Below are 20,532 nucleotides of genomic sequence, written 5' to 3' on the forward strand. Positions count from 1 at the left end.
ATCCAGCGCTCCAGCTTTTAAGCAGCAGCCAGGAGCACTGGCATGAAAGCAAAGCGAGGAACCCAGCGAAATGTATTTTAAAACACCTGAAACAAAGCGAGATCAGGAGCAGGCTGTGTTTCTTTCTGCTAAACTCTACGGGAGGCGCTAATCTTCCTCTCCCTTGATCAGTTGTTTTGTTTGTATCCAAATTAATATTTTAAACAGTCACACAGCGGTAGAACAGCAACCGCTGCTGCGGTAAAACTCACTGCTTTTGTTAATGAACTCTGGCACCGGTAAGATAACAGCTTCAGTTCCCCGTTGGAAAAGGCTGACAAGAAAATAAGGCTGTGCACTTAACGCACTTAGTATCTTTAAATCATACAGCTTTGTTTTTTTTTATATGGTGACGAAAATACATGTTACTGTAAACCTTTTGCACAGCAGTTCATTGCTGGGCTTTTTTTGAAAGTACTCTATCTACCTACTGATTATAGGTAAGTACCTCATTCAACCCCACTTCAAAGAAACCAAACTATCCCTTCAAACTTCCTGTACTAATGAGCACGATCCACGCAGCATACTTCAGTTGTATTTGTAGTCCAACTTCTTAGAGTGGCAACGTTACCGTTTTCCCTTCTTACACATAATTACCATGGAATTCAGTTACCATCAGTAATTTCAGTGTCATCTATCGCCCAACGTCGTCACCAGGCTCCGTAATGAAGGAGTCGCAGATTGGTCTCAATAAAAGCAGCGCGCTCTGCTCTCCTTATCATGGGAGGCCATGATTTAAGCCCACAGGAAGTAGAGCACTGCAGCCTGGCCCGTGCTGATAGTCCCCCAGACCTGCGCAGCCATCGATATCACTGCACATCTGTTTCCTGCCCCGGCCAAGCACACACACCTGTGACACACCTGGTTCATCGCAACTTATAAACCAGAGAAAATAGATATGCAAAACCTGGATGCATGGATAAATAACTGCATAAAGGAAGGAAAGACTGGGACCTTTTTTAGTAAGATTTATTACCGCGAGGCAGTTTGTCCTCTCAGTGTACTCAGTGCACATAACTGCTTTTTAATCATAACAGCAGCGCGTCAAAACAACACTCTAGATTAAAAGATAAAAATTCTCTTTAAAGTTTTACACTACCCCGGGGGATGGTTTGAGCCAGACAGGTGCATCCACTATGCGGTTATGTGTGTCTATGAATCCATAATAAAAAAAAAATAATAATGGGGAGAAAATAAGGGATGTGGCAGCCAAGTTTGAGGAGAAGATTCACAGGAGGATTTCTTTTGAATATAATCAGCGACTGGCAAGTGTCCCATCAAAAACACCACAACAAAAAAAAACACTGTTTTCGAACCGACTGGAATTACATTTGCTCCTCCGGCGTCTTTCCATTTCTCACTCTCGCCCCACACTGTGATACACTACACTGTCTCCTCCGCCGTCTCTCCACCCCATCCATCTCTATCCCTCCTTCCTGCTGTCCTCTCCATCGCATCTCCCTTTCGCTGCGTGTTCAGGATGTTGTAAGGGTTTTACGTTGCTAATCTTCCCTAAACAAACACGGCGCTGGCTTAAAGCGGCCGAGAGGGGCGCAGAGCACGAGCGCCGTCGTCCCAGGGGGGCCAGCTGGGGAAGTCATTACGCCCCCCCCCAGCCCCCAGGAGGTGACCCGTCCGGGCTTATAGATGGAATACCGTCGGGAATACCTTCACCCACCAAATCTGGCTGTAACGTAACGAGTCATTTTCAATTCTGGTTCGTTTCAAATCAAGAAAATGGGAATTCAAAGGCACTTTGGAAAATACATTTAAAGCTGTGCAGCCATAATGTTAAAGTGTGAATAGCATTATATTACAGGAGTCACAGCAAAACATCTCATAAGGCTAAAATGATGGTGAGTGACAATACAGTGGTTACAAAGATAGTTCACCGTTACATCAACAGTAGGCTGCTGGATGCTACCGGGTGATTACTGAGGCCAACAATCACCTGCAGGTTTAGTCAGCGTCTTTAATTATGGAAAAACGAAAACAATTACGTTTTCCTTTTTTTGTACTGTACATGCAAAACATATCATCTCTACATAAAAGAGCACACGGCAGTAGCTGCGAACTACTGTGCAAGTGCACTTACTTGGAGGGAAGGTAAAAGGCTTCGGACGCTGACGTGTGAAAGGGAGCAGATAAGAGGACGCCTTAACAAGAGCAACGAAGAGAGCTGCAGATTGCGTCCTCTGGGGTAAAGCTTTCTCGCATGCTCATGGATAATGTCGGGCTGGGTGTGAAATTCAGCAGAACGTTAGAGAAGGTTAATGCTTTATTGGTCATCACAAAAAAAGGAAGAGGGCGATGCAGATCGTATAGGCGACGGTACGAGGCGCCTATTAGACTGGCCGGTATTTAGAAGCGGGAAAGTCACAGTGTGCGACTTTATGTGGCGTCCTGGTGTTTGATGGGCCACTTTGTTACTTGATCAGGAAAGTATCACTATGTGTGAAAGTGCTCCCCCCCCCCCGCTGCAGTAGTGGTTCCCAGTCTGAATGAGGTCTGACTGATGCCGCTCCCCCACAAAAACAACACTGGTCGCTATTTCAAACAACACTCAATGAGGGCGTCTAATCACCTAATTGCCGGCCCTTTTCTAGCAATGCACTGCCTGCTCCACCTCATTATCTTCCAAACCAAGGTCTCAAACATGCAGAAGACAAGGTTGAACTAATGGGGGAAACACCAAAGAGCCTGGGAACACAAACTGTCCTGGAAGTCGACTGCCGGCGACTCTCAGAATCACGAAGAGACAAAGAAGAGATTGGGAGTTAACACATAGCTGGATCCCGTCCTGTCATTGGCCTGATTTCTGTGGTTTCATTGGCCATATCCTCATTCTTGGGATGATACGATCTGCATCCTTTTTCCTTTCTCAACTTCCTATTGAACTTTGGTCCTTCAGAACCATCAGACTCAGGAACTCATCACGCACTACAACTTCCTGCCGAGCACCTTATCAGGAGAGCCAGACCCTGCATCAAATTATTTAAGCAGCACTTTGATATTGATTAAAAGCACATGAAAGTGCTGGGCACAGGCTGAGATACTGGGCCAGACAGACATCTGCAAATTACTTCTAAACTGAGGTTTCGGCACGCGTGAAATGTACCTCCAGTCAAATTTTTATTTTTAGTTGTATCCAAGTTGATATGTAGTTCAGTAGTTACTACAGTTCCCTGTAAAGCAAAACAGCTTTCATCAAATAGCATCAAAAGTCTATAGAGAGAAGATCTGATAGTAGAGCTTTAGAGGAATGCTGGGGTTTGGCAACGCTTTCAGAGTTAAACTTTCTAAAGCAAATCCAATAGGCCTCGTTATCACAGATCGATAGATTCCCGTCCACTTCTGTTGTCTTAATCTGTGCCGTCTCACCTCGTCTTACCCAGCTATCTGTGCCTCCTCCTGGGCAGTGGCTGGACAGTGGATTAAGTCCCGCAGCTGCCCAGACCTAAACCCCAGGCAGAAGGTGAGACCAAGCTACAGCTGGCTCCCCGCGAGAGACGCCTGAATTCAGATTAGACAGGGGAGATGCAAGTCCCTAATGAAGCAGGCGTCTCGAGTTTCAACTTCTGTGGACAAAACGTAGTTGGACTTGGGGATGAAACTGAAATGGGAAAGGGGGCGCTACAAATCACAAGCGAATAGACGTTTAGTCACTTTTATTGGGACAAGTTGCACGGCTTTTCACAGGACCTGTTGTTATCAATCCAGCTGAGTGTAGGAAGAGATTAAACACCGTTTTATGGCCTTGAACACAGCTGGTTAATGTACAGCAGAGGTTGAGAAATGTTCCTCTATGGCTGGCAGATTAATTTAGCCAAAGAGTAGTTACTTCCTCTATAGTTCCAATCTTTGCAAGGTCAACCAACTAACAGGAAATAAAATGGAAAACTAATGAAAGTACTTTTTGCTGTCATAGACCGTATATTTAGCATATTTATGATTATTACAGTGAGCCGACTATTTTTTTTGCCCGCCAGGTGATTCTGCTCTTTTTACCATTGTGTTTCCCGTCGTGTTAAATAATTCTCCCGAGCTAACAAAGCCTCGCAGTTTTCTTTTTCACTGGCAAGCAAGCGTTGTTTAAACAGGACATGATGACTGAGTTTGGCTGAGCAGCCATTAATCTGTTCAGTCAGTTAATGTGTACGCTTTGCTTGTAATTTTTACTTGCCTACAGAGTACGACATTGTTCCGCAGAGGGGCTTGAAATCAGGTGTTTGGTTGTAATGACAGCCTTAAATCAAGAGCTAAACTACCACTATTTAGAAATGTCAATTTACACGGTCAACAGCATCACAAAGCGTTCGCCTGTGCAGGCTGTTTATTTGAGCTGCCGTGCAACACTCAACCCTATGACACCATAAGGTATACAGCCCGTTAGTGGGTTAAGGAGGGTTAAGATGCAGATGAAATACTATCGCGAGCTTGTCTTTGAAGAGTAAATCACAGTGTTGCCGAGCTGCCCCGAGGTCCTGTCCCGCCACGTGCGGGATGCCCCGTATCCTGTTGGGGTCACCTTCACTGTTTGACAGGTTTTATCTCGGGCACACTAAACACCCGCACACACACACACACGCGCGCACAGACAATTAATAAAGGAAACTTCTGCAGGCTACCCTCTGACACCGGAGGCCAAATGACAACATGTGTGGTATTAAAATCTACGTGCGTGTTGACAGCAGCGTTTCCATGGAGTCTAGATCCACTGTGGCAGACTTCTTTTACATCTCTTGGGCTAAAATTAGAGCAACCGCAATTATTCAACCTTAAAAGAAAGGTTGGCTTTTTGCCACAATGTCTGCCAAGAAACGCGTGTTCTCCATCAGTGCTATACTCTGTTTAGACTAAGAATTTGACTGTCAGGTTCTACGGTGATAACAAACCCCACTTTAACCAGCTGGACTACCATAACAGCAGCCCTCTCAGCTATTGATAAGGCGCAATATAGCTTTGTTGGGAGATATCGAGGCACCAGGGCTTCTGACCTTCCTGAACTGCTAAACAAAATCACTGGACCTCTGCAGGACTTTTCAACAACTTGCCGTTTTGAAATGACCACTTAAATTCCAAGCGGATTAAATATCACGGTGAGATTCTGGTGGATTAAACTCGAGGTTTTGGGTAGGGATGTTTTGGCTACCAGTGAGATTACCTACTATGTGGTCTCCCTGTTGCTCTTGGAGAGCAGAGGAGCTTACCTCTCAACCCCTGGCGAAATTGACGTAAAGACTGACAGAAACATTAGGAAAGACACTAACTGTAATTGTTTATCGATCTAATGTTAGAAACACCGCCAGAATGCTTTTCCAGCTTCACCAAACGCACCAAGTGACCACACATTACCAAATGGAACAAGTGTGTTTAAGGCTGGCACGGCAAAGCAAGCGTGTGTTTGTGTGTGTGCACTCTGCTGACGTCAGCTTGACAAGACGAAGACTGTGAGTCATTAAGTTACATGAATACGTCCATACAAACACAAAGCCGCACTAATGACACACTTCGCCAGAAAAAGAGAGAATGATAAACTGGAACTGAGTGTACTCCTGGCTTCTGTCCGTGCAGAGCAGAGGCCAGTGGAAAATCTAAGCACTGCAACCGACTGAAGCTCAGGATGACGAGCAGCGGGACGTGAACTGAATTATGGGAAACGTTATATTTTAATACCTTCAAAACAGTCAATTGCAAAAGCACCGAAACACAGCAGCACGGGCAGACGCACAAGGGAAAGTAGTCGTTTAGACACTGACCTAGTAGGGACTGGACCGAAAAGAAACCACGACGTAAGTGTCACTGATGATTAAACAGCAACCACAAGGGCTGAAACGAAAGCCAACGAAAGAGGGCCAAAAACTGCAGTTATACAAATGCACCACGGAGGCTGGCTCCAAAAGACCTCCCATAGATTTCCATTAGAAAACGCTCCACTTTATCGATCAGCAGCTTAAACAAAAGTAACTTAATAAAATCAGTGTAATGCGGCTACGTTTCTGTGCAAACATTTAATATAAATGAATGTTTGCTGTAGTCAAACTAACCTGCGGTGCCCAGAGAAAGAAAACAGCCACTGTCAGAGGGAAAAAACTACACAAGTTGCTTTCATTTGTGGTGTGAAAAATTGCTTTCAATGCTTGTAGGTGGTGGCATCAAAATGTCTGAGGCACTGCTAGCTCTGCCTTTCTTTCTACTAAGTGGCAAACAGTATAAAATACCCCCTTTCGTGATTAAGACCAGAAATCAGTCACACTGTACTCTTACCATAAATTATCAGAGCTCATACGCATGCAGATAATAACAGTCTTTCCCACGTCACTGGGCTACATAAGGGTCAGGCAACCATAACCGGGCTGTGAGTGATGACATCAAAGATTCATTCATCTCCAAAGGCCACTTTGGCATTGAGAGACCAAAAATACAAGTACTGGTTCCTCTTGCTTAAAGTGAAAGGCAATTAAAGGCCATTAGAAGAGCACTCATTGTCAAGTCCACATAAATGAGCACAAGGATTAAAAAAGACACACTATCTTTATTCTCCTGGGATCATTTAAAACTTGACATTTAGCAAAGACAAAAAAAAAAAAAAAAAAAAAAAAATGCAAGCCTTAAATCCCAGACTAACGTCTGAACACAGAGATTTAGAGCAGTCCTCATTAGAGGCTTCAGAGACGCATGAATGTTAAAAATATATTAACTATGTACAGTGATGGAATGAATACACGTCGCCATGTCCAAGTAGTTCAAGGGGCCAGAGCCAGATTCCCCTTCGCAGATTCCGAGCTGTCTGCTCCCAGCACGCCAATCTGTCACGTCCTTGTTCACATCCTGCCCCTCATAGGATGCCCTGTTCCCAAGCTTAAAACGCTTCCCGATTTAGCCCAACCTGGGTTTGTCGTAAGCAATTATACACAAGAGTGCGACGAATGCCAACAATGACAACATAGGCGCAGCGGGAGATCCGTAATCTATGAGCCTTTGTGCGCAGCTCAACTTTAGAAGTGCTCAATTCCTCGGAAGGTGAAAAATAAGATGGAAACGTATTGGGTTTAGCTGCTTGCTTGTGTGTGTTTGTGTGTGTGTGTGTGTGTGTGTGTGTAGTTGAAGGTCAGTGCAGGTGGAGTTGGTCATGCATGGGTCGTCCTTCGTGGGGCAGTGAGCAGGTCTCACTAAATGAGTGTAGCAGAGGCACTGAGGGTATATCAAATTGCACTCCGTGAGAAAGAATGCTCCCTAAGGTCATAAATCAGAGATGGGGCAGAATTTCGCGCCTTTCTGCAGCTCAGCAGGCCTGTTTACACCGACGAAAGTGGCTCTCAACAGACTGCCACTAATGCCCAGCCTGTCATTTACTCGCACACAGGCAGACAATTTACCTTCAAAGAAGTGAAAGTGCGTATCAAACAAAAGCTACCCTGCACTAAAACCTGTTTAGCTGAAACCAGAGTAATCTAATGCAAACAAGACTCTTCCAATCTGAATCAAAAAGAATCATGAGTTTTTATTTATCTCCATAAATAAATACATGTTTTATAAATGTTCCCCCTTTAAAAGCAGATGGCTGCTGCTTTACTTCATGGTATTATTGTCCTTCACTAAAGTAATAAATTATTCCTGAACACATTCCTGCAGTTAAAGCAAATATCATAAACCGGGAATAAATATCGACAGCGGGGCTCTGTTTCGGCTCAACGTGAAGGGACGACCAAGTCGGGAAAACAAGACGCGAACTATAAATTTCAACACAATTTCCTTGGAAGACCAACCTAAAATGAGGAGCCCCACAAAACAAACACAAGCAAGGTGTCCGGCCAAATAATTCATGGCGGCCTGTGCGGGCGTTTGTCACCTGCGCCGAGACAGGCACCAATAACTTTCTAGCCCTGTTAACTGCCCCTCGTGTTGTTAGGTCACGCAAAAATAAACAAGAGAACCACAACGATGGCCGGCTTTAAAGGCAATGTTCACTCTGAATTAGTAGAGAAAAAGCACTAGTTTTATCGGTGCAAATCATTACAGAAACGTAATAGGTGTGAGCAAGGAGACGAAAGTAAACAAATGTGTGCGATAAGAAGTTGCTTGGAGTGTGTTTGTGTGTCTACGTTTGTGTGCACGTGCTTATAGGAGTTCCTGTGTGTAAGAGGCTTAAGGGCGCTCACGAAAACAACGAACGTGCAGTGCTGGTCATGAGAACCTGTGTGGTCAACTTCCTGAGAGCCTCTAAGGATTATGCTCCAATTTGTACAGTAACACAAAACATCGTCTTCTCAGACCTAAAAACAACAAAGCAACAGCTTTTAACACCAAAATGTAAGTGCGCAAGACGAAACAGAGGTTTTCTCCTGTAAAGGTGAAGATAAAGATGGTGTATATTCAGGAATAAACTGTGTGATAACCCTGGTTTCTTGAAGAAAGAAAAAAAGAAAAAAAAGAAAACGTCCCTCATGATTTTAAACAGGATGTTGGAGATATTACGTTTTGTTTGATTCCTTCCTCTGCGACCTCCACCAGCCCGGCGACACTCCCTTTTTCTAGCCCCAGTGCTATCTGCTCACAACAGGAAATCATGACTCCTTAAAATCCATCCTGGACTAATCCCAGTGAGAAACCAAACAACGGACAACGTCTCCAAAAATAAGCAGTTCTTCTCATTTGCCCGAGTGTGAATGTTTACACATGCCCAATTTTAGGTTTCGCATAATATTTACAACATGCATTTTAAGATATAAAATGTAGCGGTGATGAGTAACGCGGTGGAGGATCTATATGTTCGTGTGCGTTGGAGCGTAGCCCGGCGCTCGGTGGCATCTCGTGAAGCTTTGGAAAACGAAACCAGCTGCAACCAGAGGCCTGGAGGACTTAAGGGCCTGTAGACGCAGAGGAGCTGAGAGGACTCTTATCCACAGCTCTACCGATCCCCACCATCAGGTTGTCCCAGTGGGGTCCGCCTGATAACAAAGCCTCGCTGATAACAGTGGCCCAATACCCTGGACTACTCTGGACCATGCTAACTCTCTTAGCTACCTCATTACTCCGCTGGCTACTGGCCTATCACAACTCCGTCACCAGCCCAGCGGCACCTAACCAGCTACGAAGCCCCCGTTATCACTACTGTCTTACAGCCAACTAGGGAATCATCACAGACTGCTGTCTGCACCAGCCAGAGCCTCCATTTGGCATACTGAGAAAAGAGACCACATCTTTCTCCATTAACATCTCCGACGAACAGAATTGTGCTGGTTGAGTTTGTGCTTTAAAAATGATTACGATGGCAATGAAGAAGCTCATATTTGGACATATATATATGAGCATTTAAGTAGCTATAATGGTGATGATACTGATCCACAATCAACTAGAACCAATCAAACGATTATAACTATTATCTTTCTCTTAGAAAGACATTGACTCTAGCCTCACATTTATGACTACGCACGATGAAAAGTGAACAGCACGGATTATGTTTCTTCTTGTCAATGCCAGCGATTACTGACAGACCATCTGATCTGTCCCAGCAGAGGACTTGGGGGGGTGGGGGGTGGGAGGGTTGATTATGGGGGGGGGGGGGGGGCTGGCAGATGGAAAAAGCAGCAAAAATAGGTTTAAATTGAGAATGGGTATCCTTTTCTGATTTTCAGAAATCACTGGTAGAACAAAACATCCAGGACTAGAGTTGCCACGTTTCAATAATCACCAATAATGTGATCACCAATTAGCTCAAGCTACATGCTTTCAATTAAAATACTTGTCTACAAGCTTTGTCACACTGTTTTAGGAATATTTTTTACAGTAGTACAAAGAATAGCAGTTGTATAAATAGCAGTAGTATTCATAGTAATACTGAAAACAGTGACTGCAGTGGCCCTCGCTGTGCCAACAGCAGCGTTTGTGTGGGAGTGTTCTTGTTTGTCAGCTTGTTATAATGTCCAAGGGAGGTGCGGTGTTGTGACTGTGTCTTTACATCTGAAGTTAAATTTTTTAAACTGAACTGTGCTGTTTGTGTGGTCCACTCCTTTGAAATTAGACTTACAGCAACGTACCACTTTTTTTTTAGCTTAATTTCAGTGCTGCCTCTTTGTAAAACTGGCAACATGTAATTTGATGAGGTGGCTGCGTATTATTCAGCATTTTAAAGTAAGAATTCATAGTGTTGCGTCCTCGGTGCAAAATTATTACAATAACCTGAGGTGAGAAAGAGTATGTTGTCAAACATGTTTGGAGATACTTCAAGTGTTTCCAAATGTGCAGCTTGGATGCACATCGCTGAAATTGCTGTTTACACAGAGGCAAGCTGAGATCATTCTTTGAAATATTTGGGGAAGCACTGAATGCCTCCTCGCTGCTTTCTTGATCTGTCACGCTTGTCTGTGGAAAGCAGGGTTATTTCCCACCTACATCTTTATGTGCGTCTTTCTACAGCGTAAAGCAGGTTTTAATAGCGTTACTGACTGCGATAGCGCGCAACAACGTCTCGACAAAAACACATATCGCGGATTAATTACGTAAGAAATGTTCACACAGCGTGTTTTGCCCACAATAAAAGCTTACCTATACCACTTTATATTCTGGTTATTTTCTAGAACAAACTTGTGCATCCGAGAGGCTGAAAGCCGACGACACCTGAGTGGTGCCCATATTTATTCAACATTCAGCTTCTTGGCACCGCTCCCCGTGTGAGAAAACAAAGGCCCAGCAGTCATGTCGTCAGAGGAAGCTTTAATCACACTCCTCTGAAGAACTTAAAAAATAGATAACTAAACCATACGGGCCTCTAGAAGTGCTAATGCAAGTAATTGTTGTTTTCCCTCAAAGTGATTATAGTGGAAATGTAGCATCTAAATACATGTATTTGTGCATATATGGATATATACCGAGAGCCTCACATGGATGTGAACATTCACATTAAATACTTTGGTAGTATTTGTGTCTGTATACCCTGTATGTGCAGACAGAGGGGACTTACTTTACCTTTTGTGTTTGTATGTGTGTGTAGAGGGGTAATTATAGAGTCAACACCCCAGTTTAGCAATGACTTATCTTCAAAAAACACAGTAACCCTCATATGAACTGGTTTCAAACCATATCTCCACTCATTTGCCGGTTCATTAGGTACACTAGTGATAGCAAATGCATTATAATATAACAATAGTGCTCTAAATGTTAGCTTCATGACTGTTATAATGTTCAGTCTATGTGGAAACAGCATCAGAAAGCTGGTGTATATTCATACTGGAGGACATAGTTTGTGGTGTTGTTGAACTGCACTAAAAAAACCCCTAAATGTTTATATTGTTTAGCCTCTAACTAAAATGGGGTCGTCGCCATACAATTCAATAATACTACAAACCACAGTTTGCAAATTGAAAACATAATCAACAGCTCTCTCGGTTATTTAGTGCAGGACTGTTATATTAAAATGCATTTGTTTTCAGTAGCGTACCTACCGAACTGGCAAGTATACACAGAAAAGCAAATAGATAAACTGACGAGAGGTTTAAGTGCTAATCTATGAAAATTGGATTTTTGTGACTCACCTGGTTCCTCCAAAGAGGAAGATTCGATCTCCAACCATACAGCAGCACTGCCGCCTCCGTGGACACGGGCCCTTCCCCTTCGGTTCTACTTTCTCCCAAGAGAAGGCTTCTGTAGTGTGTGTACGCACAAAACAAGAATAGGGTTGAGGTAATGTTTAGACACAGTGCTGGAAAAAAATAAATAAACACAAAACAGTTCTTTCAGCAAAAGTTCAGAAAACATCCCTGCTGCTTTAAACAGCTCCACAGAGTGATCGTTGTGAAAAGTTGATTTGAGTGGGCTACGGCTTAACCGCTTAAAAAACTCTCCACCACTTCAGATTGCATAAACCTAACAGTGCTTTCTGTAATGCCTGCAGTTCATTCAGCTTTCCACTATATTCAAACACGGGGCCCAAGGATACGAGAACGAAAAGGAAACAAAACATTCACTCGAACACAAAACTTTACATTTCAAAAATAGAGACCAATCCCGTCTTTGGCTCTAAAGAGCAGCACGAGTGACGGTGTTGTTGAATTTCTCTCACTTGCTCCATATAAGGACGAACTGTGCAGACTCACACTCTCAGCATCACCGCATCGCTATAGCAACGGGCCATTCAGAGCCTGTTGGATAATTACCATTATAGCTGAGGTGCTGCCACCTAGTGGACGGCAGAGCCCAGCTCTGGATGGTGGAGAGCAGATGTCGGGGTTCACTCAGTACAAACCACTTCATGCACAAAAGATCAGGCCTGCTACTTCCACAAATACCAAACCCTGACCCCTGAAGAAAAAGGGCACGGCAGCTTTCTCCAGCAGTGACTCTGATAAAAATACACCGGAGGAACAATACACGGGGCTTCAAGCTAGTGTCAGGTGCTGTATTGAAAACAGTCATTTCCTCTCATGTGCAAAATCATCATTTGTAATCTTTTGTTTGGGTTTTCAATGTAGCCACATGTACCGACATTCAAAAGGCCGAATTACTGTCAGTTTTTCTCTGTTTTTGGCAAAATGAGACGGCATCTGTACTGCATCTACAGTAGCTGCACTTCCAAAATAAAGGCGATATTTCTTTCTTTTGAAAGGTGTTTTGAGAATGAGCTGTAACTCTCCTAAAGTCTTGTCTCGCAATATCCCACAATTCTCTTAAATTCTCTTCACGCGAGACTTCACTTAGAGGATGATGGGTGTTTCCATTGCACTTTTACAATACACTTTTATATCGATTCGTCTGTCAAAAACCACATCACGTTTTAGCGATATTTGAGAGGAAGGAGAGGAGAGGAAACTGAAATTGTGAGCTCCCTCAAATATCTAGGCACTGTGTTTGACCACCAACTTATATGGGGCGTAAACACAGAAGCCTCGGTTAAACGTGGGCAGCAGGGGATTCATCTCCTTTGGACGCCAAGTTCTTTTTCTGTCAGCCCCGTGATTCTGTGTCGTTTTTATCGCGTCGTCTTTCATTGATCTGCTGGTTTAACAACCTGTCACTCAGGGATAAAAACAGGCTAAACAGTGTTGTGAACATTTGCTCCAAGATTATCGGACTTAGGCAGAGAGAGTTAAGTTCTCTGTGGGGATGTGAGGAAGTCACACAGTATTTTGAACAGTTCTGGGCACATTTTTAGCAAATGAATTCTCATTGTTTCCTTCAGGCCGTCACTACGTCCAGCCTGCTTCTAAGAGCAACCGTTTGTCTAAGTCTTTTATCCACTCTGCTGTCCAACCCTTAAACCAGACTGATTTGAATCTGTATGGTATTTATATTGTGTGCTGTGTACTTTTTATGCTTTTAATCCTTTTTTAATTTTAATCCTACTTTTAATGAAGACATTTATTCAAATTTTTACTTGTAAACTATTATGAGAGAAAGCAGATTGCACACAGCTGCTAGCTCTTTCTTTTCTTATCTTCTCTGTTTTGTGTTATGAGTATGTGGTAATATCTGAGCTGCCAAATGGAATTGCCCTTTAAGGAATTAATAAAGTTGTTTTGGACTTGAATTGAACTGAATGAGAGTTTTTTTTTTTTTAATTATTCTGCAGTTCTTTATTGAGATATTTAGGTTTTACGCATTTCTAGGGGTAAAACGCAGCAAATGATGCGGTAAGAGAGGACGGGATTGTCTGCATGGTTCTCTACAGAAGAACGAGGAGGAAAACTGGGTCAACACAAGCAGCCCAGATCTGCATTTCCTCTACAGGGGTATAAACCTTCATCAAGGAGGAATTTCGTAATTTAAAATTAAGAAAGAAATGCGACCGGGAATGTAACATGTTCTCCAAACCTGACTCACCTGGATTAAATTTCCAGAGGTCGTTGAAGTGTCGGTCCAGACGGGCATTGTACCCTCCAAATATGTACAGCTCCCCATTGTAGGAAACTAGAAAAGGAAAACATCACAATGGTGCCTCACAAAGATTAATGACATCCACCGTGTAGAGAGTGGAACAATGTGATCCAGTTAAACTAGTTTGGGGAACTAGATTTGTTCGGGTTGACTTACAGGCTGAATGACTCCTGCGTCCCTCTGGCAGCGGCTGTGTTGAAGGGACACTCAGCCAGCAGTTGGTCTCTGTGTCAAACACTCTGATCTTGTTGCAGTAGATCTCGTTGTTGGAGTGGAAGGGACCGAAGCGGTCTGCCCGTCCTCCGAACACAAACATCTTTGTCCCGATGATGGTGGCTGAGTGGAAGTCTCTCCAGCGAGCGGGGGTGCCCTGAGACGAGAAGACCAGCACATGGATATAACATGAGCTAAAACTTACAGATTTTCTTTTTCTTTTTTTGTAAGTGAATGTTATGAACCTCACCAATTTTAGCCTAGTGTCATCATCATCAAACATCAGGTATACAGCACCATCTAGTGGACGCAGTCGTACATAGGCACCGCAATTCCAAACCCTTTTAACTACACTAACAGGAATATTATAAGGACGTTTACAGAAGCCAGCGTCAGAATTATAACTGAGCTGTCTGTGGTTTCAAAAGAATCAGGAACAATCAGGAAATGGAATCTGCTTCCACTCAATGAAGCTTCCAACCCCTCTGCATTTAGACGGCCTGCGGACACGCCGAAGGCTTTCACACACACCTTCTTTTCCAGAATATGCTGCCATTGTCTTATATCAGTTCTATGCAGCTATGTGGGCTCTTTAACTAGAATAACGGGAAAGATTTGAAATACTTTGGAAAAACTGGTTTTAAGTGCTGACTTGCCAGTTCATTAGGCCCAGTACTGAAAATGAATGCATTCAGACAAACAAACAAACAGTCCTGCACTAAATCTTCATGAATGTTATGGTGTTTGTGGTATTATTGTGTTGTACAGACACATGTTTGTATTATTTTGACAATCCCATTTTAGTCTTAGGCTCAATTACAGAAACACTGCGGTGTTTAAAAGCACCACAAACTACATCCTCCTTAATGATTACACAGCTGAATTAACGCCTTTGCTTCACTGTTCCAACACTGTTTTAGTGCAGACCTGTTAGAAACGAGTTAGAATGTGTTTTATTTCACCAGTGAACCTTATAAGCTGGAAAGCGTGTTCATATTTGACAAACAAGGTTGCATTGCATCATGTTTGTGTATTTTGGAGCATTAACAAAAACATCACATGGCTTTCGAGTTGTGCTTTCCAAAAGGAATGAAGTCTGACAACACGCAGGAAGTATTATTCAGTCACATGCACGGGGCTAAATCCGGTGAGCACGAGGGTGTAATCGCCTCGATGACAAAATGTTATCGTTTCTCAAACATTAAGCAAACTGAACCTAAGAGGAAGGCTTTCCTCACACCGTTATATCGCCTACTGTCTGTGTCTAAAACACAGTTTACAATAGCTTATCACATGAGCAGGTTGACTGCATACACACACACAGCTGGCGTTTTCCAAAAGGGGACTGTGTATAATCCTCTATGAGGCTTTTCGTAACTTGGCCACCTCCCAGGGAGCTGCATTACATTGCAGTGTCGTTGTAACCAGCCAATCGTTGGCATTGCTTGTGCAGTAGCAACGCCGCCCCTACTAGTAACCGACAGTTTGTTGACTTCCAAAGGTGATTTGAAAGCCACCGGACACATCTCCAGTCCAGCTGAGCTTATATTTAGGAGGAACGCTCATTTCGAACGCAGGACGTTCTCTGACGAAGAACACATCAAACAAACAGGTACATTTTGAAGAAGTAAGAACTGGTGACTCACTCTGGCATTAATTAATGACCAAACCATTGTGGTGGTGTCCAGCTTGTGGATGTCGTTGGAGAAGCAGTCGGCCTTAAAACCAGCAGAGGAGACGAATTAAAGCACAATTTGAATGTTTAGAGTGGGCTGCATCACAGAGAGCGATGGAGACTCACCAGCTGCTCATATCCTCCAAATATATACATCGCCTTCCCGAGCACACAGGCCGAGTGGCCGTCTCGTGCCCCCGGAACAGTCCCTGAAATCTTGGGCGTGAACCATCTGTGGGTATCTATAAAACAGGAGCAGTCGCTGTGGCACTGACATAACATTTGAGTCAGGTGCAGCGGAACACTTTCACATGCATGCAGGTGTTACTTAAAAAACAGTTTTCCCTCCCTTTCGCTGCCACACTCCGAACATCAAACAGGTGCATCTGAAAGGAAACACAGCCTGAAACTTAACAGCATGAGTCAGATGAGGGTCTACTTACTGACATCAAAGGCGTAAAGCACATTGCAGGCCCCCTCTGTGTCGTTACGCCCGCCCCAGAGGTAGATAGTATCATCCAACAGCACAGCTGTGTGGCCATAACGCATATATGGCACTTCACGGACGCGTTCGTGTCCTCCCATCCTCACTGGGGGCAGCTTCATCCAGCGCAACGACACTGAAACACCAAACAGTCAAGAAAAGGAAAGCGTGAAAAGGGATTCTATTTCATGTCCGTGCATGTTTCATTTGTGTTAATCACAAGAACTGAGAAAGCAAAAATCAACACACTTTAATTAAATATAAATCTTCACCTTGATCTTACAGCTGTTTGACATATTAGTGTTTCTTTTAACCCTCTGTTTGGTGGGACCTGAAGTAGCATGAAACATCTTAACTTAAATCTACTTTGCTCGCTCATTTCATAAGAGTCAAACCAGAATGTGAGAAATAAAAAAAAGAAAAAGAAATCAAAGGGCTTCACTGTAAAGCAGACATCAAAGAAAAAGGAGCACAAAGCAAAACTCTGAGAGACAATAGTTAAGGTGGTCGCGTTTCCATTACAATCAGCCACAGGTTTGGTTCCACAGATCTTTAGATGATAGCAGCAGTAGCAGGTAGGCTCAAGATACTTTGGGAAGTTGTAAAAAGTCTAAAGCAGGTGGCCGACAACACAACGTAAAACGGGTTCAGGAAAGGAAAAGAGAGCAGTTTTATAAAAGCACACTCAAGGAAAACACCTGTGTTTGTGAGACAGCAGCTGAAAAGCATCTAACGGAGAAAATTTCACAAACCGCAGTGGAAAGGTTGGGTTGTAATTGCCAGCTGTAAGGAGTTACCGTTAAAGTGGTGCAGGCTGAACAAAAAATGGAAAAAAAAAAACAACTTCCTAATTTGAATTACAAATATCGCTGTGGTCCGATGGCTGCCAAAATTAGGAAACTTAAATTCACGAGTGATTGTCATAAAAATAATTGCACCAACTTTTTTTTTGCAGTCTTTGAATGCTTGCTTTTCAGTTACAAATCCAACAAATAACCTCGTGCTGATGTGCCCACAGTGGTGCTGCGGGGTGCAGATATGGAGCTAAATCAGCAGTGCTCGGTCAAATAACAGAAGTTGGGCAATCCAGATAAACAGCTTGTGGAACTAAATCTTCTCTCAGGTGCCGTTAAGCCCGAGCAGAAACGAGACCAAGTCTCGGTCCAAATTGCGCCTAACAATGTGTGAATATGACATTTCTGTTCATTTGCTCCAGAGGTTCTTAAACAGGTGAATGTAAACAATGCTAAAGGTCATGGAAGTAAGGACCATGGTCAGATCAAATAATTCTGTTAATGATTGTGACATGTGGATCTGTTTATTTACAGATAAAATGTGGGGAATGAAAGGAGGCTACCTTTTCACCTACTTAGGCTACAAACGATATCGCCTACAGTAGCAGACTGTGGGTTTGATATATACGTAATCTATTAGAAAGCTTTCGTTTTTACTACGTGTGAACCTATTGAAGTGTGAAGCGAAAGTATATCAGAGTGACATCGAGACCTAGACATTGTGCGCTTTTCATTCACTGATAAAACCACAACAGCTGTGCTCTCTGTCAAAAACCATTCAAGACCTCATACACTCGTATTACAAAGTCTGCTGCAAACAGTGACATTCTTAACTATGCAGTACGTGTATCCGGCACCTACCTGTGTTGAATACGTGCACGTCGATCTGACGGAGCGTCTCGTAGTCCTCCCCGGAGCAGTAGCCTCCGAAGGAGTACACCTTGTGTCCCACTGCCACAGCAGCATGGTTGACTCTCCGCGGCCCTCCTTCTAGGTGCACCGACCAGCGCAACATTCCCCGCGCAAGCACCTCTGTGACTTCGAGTCCTTAGACCATCACTGTGGCGCCCGCTTGGACCCCATCAACTCAATACCATTGAAACCTGTGGTCACAACGCACGAGAAGAGTAAGAAGTAGACTTCTACGGGAGAACAGCGAGGCAAACTGCAAAGGGGCAACAGCGGAGAACCCAAAGGGTAACTGTTTGTTCTCTGGGGCTTCCTCCGCCCTGTTGGTGCTGACAGGCTCACAAGCCTCTGTATCTGAGCTGGGAGAGTATTTTGAGAGGTGGTTAGATCAACACCTACTACTCCTCCTCCTCCTCCTTTCTATTCACCCAATCCCTACACCCTCCCGCTGCATTACAAAGCTTTTAAATGCAGAATAAGATAAATAAATAAATATGCATGTCTTCTGGGCAGTACCATGTCAGGGTCTTTGCAATTTAGCTTGTTAAGGCAGTTTTATAGATCGTATGTATTATGAGGGTATTTCTTCAACAACAACAACAAAAAAAAAAGAGAAAGTAAGTAAGTAGTCGGGTGTCAGATGATGAAAGAAAACTAAGAAGGCCTAAGAGGAACGTGTTCAACAATAATCATACAGACACGGTTTGAAAATTCAGATCAATAAAAATCATTAAAATTTAAAAAAAAAAGTCTGAAACACAAGTGCTCCTTCCTCTCGCTAACCCCCCCGTGCCCCTGCTGGCTTATTCCGTCCCAATGACTCACTTTCTCACTGACCTCCAACCTTTGTTTTGCTCTTAAAAATAAAAGCCCCCCACAAGAGCATTAAACATAGGCCTTTCTATTTTAAGATAGCGTATCTCTGTGGAGCAAAACAGCCCGGGCCGGTCAAGGCAACAGGCGGATCCCGAGCCTTAAAATCAATACAAATACGCATCCTTGTAATTGTTTTGGTGCATGCTGTGCAAACTGCGGAGTAACTTGAAACTACACTAGGGCTACAACCTGAACACAATACTTTAAATAAGAAGAAAGGAGGCATGCACTGTTATACATGTGCTGTACATGCAGCCCGTAGTAAAAAGTACTCCAGTAGAAAGAGTAATACAACATACAAGATAATATATATATATATGTATAGATGAATGACTGAGACTGTTTCTGCTTTTGTTTGCAGCTTTCCAGGTTTACAAAGGTTTCCCTCCGTGGCTTAAGTTTCGCACTTGTCGTACTGTTTCTTTTTACCCACAGGGACATTTATATTTATTTATCTATTTTTTGTGTGTGTGTGTGAGAGAGAGAGATCTGGGTGGCACCTCGCCTCCTGACAGCAGACTGAACAGGATATTGTTGATATCAGATGACTAGCCATGGCACACATCGGTTTAGCAGAAATGAAGGGGAAATCGATGCTCGCTGCTGAAACACATCTCATCTCATGGCCGCGTCGAACAAATCGCTGATTGATAAAGCTGATCCAGACCCGGTGACATTGAGCTTTTAACACAGCGAGGGCTACACTATAGACCAGTTAACGCCTCTCACACACTCACACACACACACACACACACATAGACACACACATAGACACACACACAGGCAGTTAGCCGTTGGTAGCTAACGTTATCAGACACAGATAACCCGGGTATGTAGAGGAAAAACAACCACTGTCGCTTCCAATGTCAACTTTCATCGTGAGCAATGTAGCACTGACATGTCCAGCTGTTTAATAGCCAACAGCGGAAGCTAACTGGGCTAAAGCTAATCAGTGTAGCCTGTCTAATTTAGCTGCTAAGTAGCTAACGTGAAAAGCACAGAAACGACGACCGGAAACAAGCGAACAGAGCGAAGGTCATTTCCAAGCTGACAGTTAAAGTCACACGAGGGGTTAGCGAACAGACAATGATATGAGCAGGTGTATAAGTTAGCTACCTTTGAGTCGAGTCGGTTGTGTGGCTGGCTGACTGGTGTTTAGAGAGGCAGGGCTAGTATCCACTGAGAGACTCCAGCGAGACTTCACGTGATGGGACGAGACTAGGCGGCCGCGTGCGCCCCCTGTCGGCTGTTGTGAACGCACACACCGATCAGCTACAAAAAATTAAAATTTAGACTTTGGATCGAGACCAGGGGCGGTTCTAGGTTCAGAGGTTTAACGATGCTTCAATGTCAAGTGTCACAACGCTATCACCTGGTTTAAAAAAAACATAAAGAAGAGATTGCATTTAAATGAGATGAGGCAGGAATAATAACTTAAAGATGTGAAGGTTAATAAAGATAGACAGCACTGCCTAAGAGACAAAATCATTCTTTCCTTTTGGACTGAACAGACTCTTAACAGCCATCACCCCCCAATTCTCTTGTTCTACTTTGGAAGAGTTAATCTAATCTATGCCGCCTCACCTTCTAGGCAAATCTGTCCTTGTTAAAATATTGTGTTTAAACCACATACTTTCTATTGTTGTGCTAATTTCCTTTTGTCATCTTAT

At 43.5% G+C, this 20,532-nt stretch overlaps 1 protein-coding gene across 1 annotated transcript in view; it reads right to left on the minus strand.

Moving 5' to 3' along the window:
* klhdc3 (kelch domain containing 3) overlaps positions 1-20,093 on the minus strand; it is a 27,460-nt gene extending 7,367 nt beyond the window's left edge. Inside the window, exons 1-8 of the mRNA XM_047603193.1 lie at positions 19,979-20,093; positions 17,939-18,180; positions 16,243-16,419; positions 15,926-16,041; positions 15,771-15,842; positions 14,068-14,281; positions 13,858-13,944; positions 11,574-11,682 (exon numbers count right to left, since the gene is read on the minus strand). Of these exons, the coding sequence (XP_047459149.1) occupies positions 11,574-11,682; positions 13,858-13,944; positions 14,068-14,281; positions 15,771-15,842; positions 15,926-16,041; positions 16,243-16,419; positions 17,939-18,092 (929 nt within the window). The 5' untranslated portion in view covers positions 18,093-18,180; positions 19,979-20,093. The remainder of the gene's footprint in view (positions 1-11,573; positions 11,683-13,857; positions 13,945-14,067; positions 14,282-15,770; positions 15,843-15,925; positions 16,042-16,242; positions 16,420-17,938; positions 18,181-19,978) is intronic.
* Positions 20,094-20,532: the final 439 nt, after the last annotated feature.

The sequence above is a fragment of the Mugil cephalus genome, chromosome 13, assembly GCF_022458985.1.
Source record: "Mugil cephalus isolate CIBA_MC_2020 chromosome 13, CIBA_Mcephalus_1.1, whole genome shotgun sequence".
In the NCBI taxonomy this organism is placed as follows: Eukaryota; Metazoa; Chordata; class Actinopteri; order Mugiliformes; family Mugilidae; genus Mugil; species Mugil cephalus.